The sequence below is a fragment of the Volvox carteri genome (assembly GCF_000143455.1).
Source record: "Volvox carteri f. nagariensis unplaced genomic scaffold VOLCAscaffold_6, whole genome shotgun sequence".
Lineage (NCBI taxonomy): Eukaryota > Viridiplantae > Chlorophyta > Chlorophyceae > Chlamydomonadales > Volvocaceae > Volvox > Volvox carteri.
Genome location: NW_003307549.1, coordinates 210485 through 219215, shown reverse-complemented (window position 1 = coordinate 219215; position 8731 = coordinate 210485). Strand labels below are relative to the sequence as shown.

At 58.1% G+C, this 8731-nt stretch overlaps 1 protein-coding gene across 1 annotated transcript; it reads right to left on the bottom strand.

Annotated features, from left to right (window-relative positions):
• Window positions 1-1646: 1646 nt before the first annotated feature.
• Window positions 1647-5034, bottom strand: VOLCADRAFT_79608 (uncharacterized protein; the record flags this gene model as incomplete). The annotated part of the gene is made up of 8 exons (XM_002947270.1): window positions 4408-5034; window positions 4273-4353; window positions 3760-3808; window positions 3442-3516; window positions 3061-3154; window positions 2640-2841; window positions 2251-2336; window positions 1647-1677 (listed from the first exon to the last, which is right to left on the bottom strand). Exons 1-8 carry the CDS (start codon window positions 4768-4770, stop codon window positions 1647-1649), a joined length of 981 nt encoding a protein of 326 aa, XP_002947316.1. The 5' UTR covers window positions 4771-5034.
• Between the last annotated feature and the right edge of the window lie 3697 nt (window positions 5035-8731).

The window sequence follows — 8731 nt, the reverse complement described above, 5'->3', positions numbered from 1 at the left end:
GAAAGGAGGTTGAAGACAAAAACTGTAAGGACACAGTCGAGGGCGATCAGGACACAATACTTGGGACGGACAGCCGTCACAGCACATACATACACGCCGTCGCCCTGCTATACCGGTGACCTGCACGCTCCTGCCTCTTTACCGAAGCGGGGCAAGTGCTCCTCGCCTAGCTTTCTGTGGAGTAAAGAGTGTGCGTGGACGCATTCGTGCAGATGGAACATCATTGAACAATGTCTGCAGCCCATCTCCCGCTGGCATCCTACTGTACAAGAGCTGCCGTACAGCATATGACGTATCCGTACATAGCACGCCGGCTCGCGCAAACTCATTCATACAACAGACACACAACATGCAGCACACAGCGAGGACTTGGAGAACGTCTAACGTTTCAACGTCTGTGGTATGCTGCCATACCAGCCGCACATGGATAACACACATGGCCATGAAAGCTGCACCCAGTGGTCGATGTATGCCAGCGAGTGGCTCGACTAGCTGCATCATGAAGGTAACCTCTTCTTGGCGATGGTGAGGATGGGAATCTCGCTGCTCATCCGGGCCCCTGCCCTTGCTGTGCTACTGCGCACTTTGTCGATGACGGTTTGTCGATGACGGTGGAAGACAAGATATACATACTGGTACGCCCACCAAGGCCACACTGCCTAGCGATCAGCTGCGACAGGTGACCAAATGAATACACGCAATCCATCGTCCGGTAAGAAGGCGCCAACAGAGATCAACTGAGACCTCACTCGGCCCCTCATCGCTCGGCCGCGCCGTCCGAAATGGAAAAATACCCTATCGTCCTCGCATGTGTGCAAGTCAACACGTCACCCAGGAATGGCGACCGAGGGTGAAGGCAGCACTGCTACCGTAGTAGTACCCCGGTAGCAGGTACAGGTGGAGCTTTGAGTGTGGGCCGTCGAACCTGGGGAGAAGAACTTTACAACATGGTCGTCTTTCACTGGCACCGACCTGCCCTGCTTTACCGTATCATCGCGCCGCTGGTTGCGCCGCACCCGAATAAACCAACCGGCTGCACAGCATATGTCCGCCACCGGACCCCGCTAACCACCAGCGGCCAGCAGCTGAGCTGATACGGACTGAGACTCGTCATGGCTGTCTATTGGTTATGGCTTATGCTGCCACAACAACAGCTTTCGCGTCATGTCAGCAGGTTGCCAACCTCTAGGAGGCCGCCGCCGCCGCCGCCGCTGTGATGCTAATGTTTGTATCCACCACCGCCAACACGGGGTCCGTGGTAATGCCGCAGTCGTTGCCCTTGCGGGCGATGCGAGCATACCTGGACGGGTAAATGGGCAGTAGGAGGGCAGTAGTTAGCCAAACATGATCAAGCGTGAGTTAAAATTGAGGTATCAGGGGCATTAGAGAGTAGGGGGTTAGGAAAAGGGAGGGAGTTGGGAGCGGTCATTGCTTAATTACAAGTTACGCACGCACGTGCGGCGGGGGGCTATATGGACAGGGAAGCGTGGCCGTGACAGGACACATACAGGAAAACCTGCACACGCCTCCAGGAGCAGTACCCGGGGGCCGATAGCCCCCAGGCAACAGAACCATAACCCGTAATGGGAACAAGCTAACAGCACCACCACCAGCAGGTAGGCCCTGCTGCTATCCTGAGCAGCTTCTTACCCGTCCATGCCCCAATACTTGGACCAGCTGCGTTGGGTCGAGGACGAGTTGCGGACGTGTGAGAGGAACGAGAGAGGAAGGACGTGCAGCAGAGGACAGGGAGCGGAGTTGAGGTGAGTTGGAAACAGGGGAAGACAGCGTGTGCGTGTCAGCAGACCGGCGACAGATGTCCAAGATGATTGGACAGGGGGTTGTCGGACAGGAAAGACGGGCACTTGGAACTGGGCAGTGGTCGAGAATATCTGACAGGCTAGGGGTACGAGTGCGTGTACGTGTGGGGATGCAGCTGCAATCCAACAGGTAGGGCCGCCCCAGGGGGAGGGAAGGGGAGGAAAGGGCGAACCCATCATTCATATTGACACGAAACTTAGGATCTGGATGCTTGCGCGTCGCCGGCAAAAATAAACGAAAACACCCGACGGCTCCGTACCGCGGCGATGTCTGAATGCCACATGTTTGTCCGGGTGGCGCTTTATGGCGACGAGTGAACCCCGGGCCCCACAGCAGCACCAGCAGCAGCCGGCCCAAATCCTAAATAGCTGCATTCCGTCCCCCTCTCCTTTCCCCCCCTCTTCACCTCCTCCTCCCCCCTGCACGTACCTGTTCTTGATTAGCCAGTAGTCCACTCCCTCCGGGGTGGTGCCGTAGCCCACCAGCAAGATGGCATGGTCCATGCTGTCAGGGTCCTGGCATCCGTGTCATTGCAGGGGGGTCGGGGAAGAAAGGGTAAAGAAACGTGCTATCCGGGATGGAAATGGAGCGGGAGAGGAAGGAAAATGAGTTTCCCGCCCTGTCACGAAACCAGCACAAACCAGCGCAGTCTCCGGTCTCTGTCGTCCGTCTGGCTGACCAACTCTAGGACGGATGAGCAAGCCAGCTAAATCACGATATGCGCATTAACCTCGCTCCCAACATCTCTGGGAGGTAGGTCCTGTCCTTCATAACGCCAGCCATCCTGGCCCCCCCCCCCATACCCGCCCACCCCGCACCTGGCCGCACTCCTCGTTGTAGTAGACCCCCTCCGAATAGAACCTGAACGGCGCCAAGGCCGCGTTCATAAGCACCGCCACGGGACCATGCAGCGCCACCGCCTCCATCAGCGCCGCCTCATCGCGCGAGGGAATGTTAAGGTAACCAGAGAAGCGGGCGGACACAGGCACGGTGGCGGGGCCCCCGCGCTGGGTGACGTCGCTTGCCGCGTCGGTGCCGCTCTCACGTCGCGACAGTGATGGCCCATCCACAATCGGAACCCTGCGGGCGTGTTGGGTAAAAGCATGTGGCTGGTTTGTGTGATGGCAAGGGCGAAACCCCGCAGCTCTTCCCTTTCGTACCCCCAGCATACGCACACAGGCACGATCGAACTGCCAGTTGCCCCTGCGTGCGGTGTACTGCATGTGCTTGCTCGCTTACTTGCAGAACGAGTTCTGGGCTAAGTAAGGGTACTCCGACTCCTGAGCGATACCCCCCGCATCCACCACATACTGGAGGGTGGGCTCCACGAAACCTGCGAGGAGAGCGGGAGGGAGAGCGGGAGGGAGGCAAGGTAGGACCAGGAAAAGGTGAGGAGGCCAACCACTGACGGGATTCGGTCGTGGACAGCCAGGGAGCGCTCAGGTTCGTGGCAGAGAAAGAGGTAGGAGAGGAAGAGAGGGGGTGGGTGATGTTGGGATGCTGGGAGAGAGGGAATCTTGCGACATGGTTAGCCACATGGTTAGCACAGGCAGCCAGGCCGGTCGGTGGCGGTGGTGAGGAGGTGCGCCTCTTGCCAGTCACTCAGGGCCGCTCACTCACCACCGGCGCATCCGTCGTTTCCGTAGTCCCAGGCGCAGTCCACCAGCTGCTGCTCGCTGAAGGACAGAGCCTGACCTGAAGCCAGCAGGCGAGAAGCCGGGTGTGCCAGCGGCCAGACGAGGGGCCCATATGACGATGGCCATGTGGCGGTGGTGGTGGGTGATGGGGTGTTATAAACACATCGAAATGCGCAGGGGAGAGGAAAAGTGAATCGGGAGACAAGAGAAGTGGTAAAGGGACAACACACAGACAAACACGCACACAGCAGCAGCAGTAGCGAAAGAAAAGCGAGCAAGCAGCAGCAGCAGCTCGCCTCACCGGTTGCCTTGAACCAGGCGCCCTGCATAGCACCTGCCGCACTGAAAGCCTAAAGAGGGTCAGGTAGGCAGCGGACATACAGAGCAGCGGGTAATCAATACGTTGACAGCATGGTCTAGACAGCGCCATGGTACGGTCATACATATCAGACGATCGTACATATCATCAACGTACGACATCCATGACCATAACAACAGACAAGAGTCAAACTGCAGATAGTCCCCTACTGTTACCTGTGACGATGCGGCGGATGCACCATCCCTCGCAACCGTCGCAACCTTAACCGGCTCTCCCCCCGCTCCAACCTCCCCGCCATTCACCCGCATGGGCCTGACTGGGCCTATCCCCCATATTGCTCCACAATCACCTACCTACGGCGTCTCATTGCCGGTTCTACACCTTCCCTCCCTCCCTGCTTGCAAGTCAGATCGCCACCACGCCCCTGCCACCACTACTACTGTCAAACAACACACCTTACTGCCGATACGTCTTACACCCCGTCCTCCCGCTCACCCAGCAGCTGCCGCAAGAAACCTGGTCCTTGACTCCCGGACCGTCTGCACCGGTGCCCCGCCAGTCCACAAAGGTGGGCAACTGCGCATTCGTGAGCACGCGCTTGTAGGTGCCCAGACATGCGGAGAACGCAACACGGCCACGCAGCGACCCGTTCTTGCCCGAGGCGGAGTCGGAGTCGGAGGCGGACTCGCTCTTGGAGGTGCGCCTGCCGAGGCCCATCATGGAGGCCGCCCACTGCTCCTGGGTCATGTGCGCAAAGTGGTTGAGGGACAGGCTGTAGCTGTAGCCCGCCCCCGACGATGATCCAACAGCGTTGGCAGCGGCATCGGCGGCGGCAGCATCGGCGCGGACCCGGCGGTTGTGCTCGTCTACCAAGCGGGCGTTGGCCTCCAGCGCGGATTCGGCGGCGGTGCGAAGCCCGCTCAGGACGGCCGATACTGAGGCTGCGATCGTCAAAGGGTTGGCGGCAGTGCGGGGGGAGCCCAGATCGGACATCTGTGTTCGTGTTTACATGACCAAGACGTTCATGCTTCAATAGGTCAGGCCCGCCGAAACCCCCGTCACGAAAGAGATGGGACATTACGGCACTGGGGACAGGGCCCCCTAGTCCCCAGAGGGCCCAAGAGGAGTCCAGACCTGGAGGAAAATACCCCTCCAGTTCATCTGCTCCGGACTTTTCAGTTCAAGTAGGGAAGCACTTACCAGGCGCGTACATACAACAAACATACAGGCACCATTTCTTTATAGAACTGGCGTCCGCCTTAACAGCACATCTCTGCACTGACTCGATACATCTGTCCACAGAACCCAGCCACGTACCTGCCCCAAGCCGAGCAGCCGGCAACAGCGCCCCAAGCCGAGCCGCCACTCCGCACGTATCAGCCAGCCCTTGAACGGCAACATTTGGCGGCTGTAGTTGCTGCTGCCGCTGCATCATCGCGTCCTTGCACGGCGCTGGCAGGGCGAAGGCCGAGGCGGCGATAGGTCCAGGCTTGAACCGCGTGAATTCAATCACATACTCGTCGAAATGGGAACCTGCACAGCAGCAGCGGCGGCCGGTCAGCAGCTAGCAATGAACCGCTACACACATCTTGCAGGGGCCAACGTGCTCGGCACGAGCCCAAACACACGAAGAGCCCAAATTAGGTACGAGTGAGCCAAAATCTTAACCGAACCGTAGGTCACAATGTTCCCTGTCCTTTCCCCCTCAACCCCCAGCACGCATAAGCCCCCACACTTCTTCACAGCCCTCATCTCCTATCTGTCAGTACCTATACACGAGGCCGGTCCTAATGCATAGACCAAGGCACAGCGCAGCTGAGAACGAAACCACAGCAGCTCCAGTCCCAGTCCAGAATGTTGGCTGGCCGGGCATTCTGCGCCCTTGCTTGGTGTCGCGATAGAATCTCTCCCCACCTGCTACCCACCGACCCATCCACGCAGCGCCCGATCACTCACCCGTAATGAGGTTCCGACCCATCATGTAGAACATCAGCGGCCAGCCGTTGCGCGCGGTGTAAAACTGGTAGTTGTTGGTCTTCTCGCCGTGGCGGACGGAGAGCTGCAGGCCAGAATGTGAGGGCAGGGGCAGCGGGTGGGGGCGCAATGGGCAGGGACGGCGGGTCCCTCACGACAACCCTGTCCAGTTGTCCGGAGGTGGCGGCGGTGGCGCAATGAGCGGGGCTGTGGGCGCGCTATCCCCACGATGAAGGATAAGGGGGTGTGCCAACGTGGGAGGTGTCTCTACCAAGGGACAAGAGCCCATATGTGTATGGGTAGTAATGGAAGCTGCACCCGCTAGTCGCGCCACGATTCCAGCGGCTTCCTTGTACCCACAGCTAAGTCATGAGCGACGACTTCAACTCGTTTCAAGGTTGTGCAGGCATTCGATTCAGTCATTTGTGTTCCATTTCAACGTCAGTCACCCTCTGTCCTGTCCGGATCTGTATCTGGAGGACTAGCTCGTCTGCGTGGTATCGGGCAGGCTGGGAGATGCACGTGAGGTTCCGCAGCCCAGCCCAGGTTGCCCAGACACACCTACCCATAAGCATCTACTGCCCTCCCCTCCCTTTTCCTCTGCCGTGTCCTGCAATGCTCTGGCTCGCGCCACCACCTTCTTGTCCTTCATTCGCTGCCAATGGCCAACCCAACTTACACTGCCCCTTCCCTAGGTCTGCTCTGACCCAGTTCGCCCAGCTTCCCACCTGCCAAACGATCGCCTCGGAGTTGCGGACTTGCGCCGTGCCGGCATACGACCAGGTGCGGATATCCGGCAGCGGCTAGACATGTGAGTAAGAGGCAAGAAACAGACGAACCAACACAGGCACAGACGTCAAGCAAGACCCGACCGACAAGCGAATCGTAAGTAAAACGAAGGTTACTTCAGGCCCATTGACCCCTTGGCGTGGCGTGTATGTATTGGACCAGCGGTGAAAGGGTTGGCAGACGCTTTTGGTCACTCGTGGTATTTAACATCGGGAGTGTGCACACGCCTGAGGCCCCTATCCGAGTCGCCAGTCCGCCGGAACTGTCGCTGGCATACGGTTGCAAGTTTTGCGAGCTCCAAGCCGCGGAAGACGAAGAGCATGTACTCTTGGAGTGACCGGCATACAACACATGTAGGGGCTTGCTGCCGGATTTCAGGTGAATTAATCAAGACTGTGAAGGATGTGGCCTTAGCGGACGACCAGCTGACGTTGGCAAACAGCATCTGGCTAACGAGGCTTAGGAATAGCAGGCGTAGTCCGGATAACTTGGTTGGTTTGACATATTCCTCTTTTCGAGTGAACGATATATAGTGATAGCATAGCTTTTCATTTTACATTATTTATCTATTTCGGCTGACCCTTGGCCTCCTTGGCTCGTATTGCCCCCTAGGTTACACCTTTGGGGAGTAACGCAAACTCAAGGTTACACACACACACACACACACACACACACACACACACACGAGGGCTGGAGCTGGCTGTCTACATCAAGCTGGCTACGACAGGATGTCCAAGAGAGCTGGGACAGGTCCCTATGGACCCTAATAAGAAGTGATGGGGGGGGATGGAGTCCTCCTGCGCTAAGAATGGAGAGGGGGCTAGCTTAGCAGCCCTGCGACGAGAGAGGGCGGACTGTGGCCTCCTGAGCTTGGATGCGAGCGGACAATACGCCCCTCTGCAATTGAAACATATTGCCTCGGCTATCTCCCCGATGGGTACCATTAGGTGCCCCGCTCAGCATCATCCAGGCAGGTCTGTAACAAATACATATTACACATATACATACATATATATGATCTGTGAAACAGGGGGATATATCTTCACCCGTGGCAGCTACCCTGCGAAACCCTGCCTTCCCCGGTATTTCGGGGCACCCTCATCCAGTCAACCTAGTCAACTTCTCAGTGGATCGCTTAGGTTCCGCACCCACCACTAGCATCCAACGGAATCTGCCGGATCGACGACGGCCCAACTCCATTCCTGGTTGGCTCGCAGGTTAACTTTATCCCAGGTCACCACCGCCCATCAACTGATCGGGTGATGGATAAGCAACGCGTTTCGACGACCCTCTGCCCAGCACGTGTCCTTATAACCCCGAACTTCGCCCTTGCGGCATCTGGCGCCCTGGCTTACCGTGGCGGACTCGCCCTCGCTCAGCCCCAGCTGGCCCATCAGGCGCTGCCGGGCGGTGGGGCCCACGGTGCCGTTGGTGAAGTCACACGTCACCTCGGTGATACGCGGGTACAGGTTCCAGTTGTAGCCCTGGACGGTGAATCAAGTGGCACGGTGGCCCAGCCGCGGTGAAGTAGATTGGAGTTACAAGGGGGTTACGAGTTCCGCACAAGTGCGGGGGCCGTCCGTAATAGCCGGTGGAGAGGGGGATCGTGGACGGTCCAACATCAATATTGTGGACGGCGCCCATTGAGGACGGATGAGAGGTGTCGATGAAAGCAGGGCGGAAGTGGACGCGGGCGAGGATGTGTGTTGGTGAATGAAGGACGATGTGTCTTTGCAGCACGTAAAACCTGCGTGTGCACCTGGTGTGTATGAGGCAGGGTAAAGGGCTTCAAGGAGCCGGAGAGCAGGCCACTTCAGCAGCTAAAGCCATCGCCGGCATGGGATCCGGTAAATTCCTAGCAACTGGACTGGCTGGATGCCGGGCGACGTGGCACTTTTCCGTACAAAATCAAAGTTCTCGATTGGTTCTTCCTGGCACTTCCGCCCTGAGAGTTTGCCACAACCTGTGGGATCCCGACAACACCCTGGCACTTGCCTTCTGCAGGTCCCATCCCGCGCTGTCCATGCCGCCGTACACATCAAAGCGGTACCGTTGACCAGGGCCATCCCACCACACATGCACGGGGTATCTGACAGCAAAGGAAGATTTCAGCAACATGAAAAAAGGACGGGGTTCAAGAGAACGGGAAGCGTAAGCCTGCTAAGAAGCTGCACGCGCGGGGAATATATTT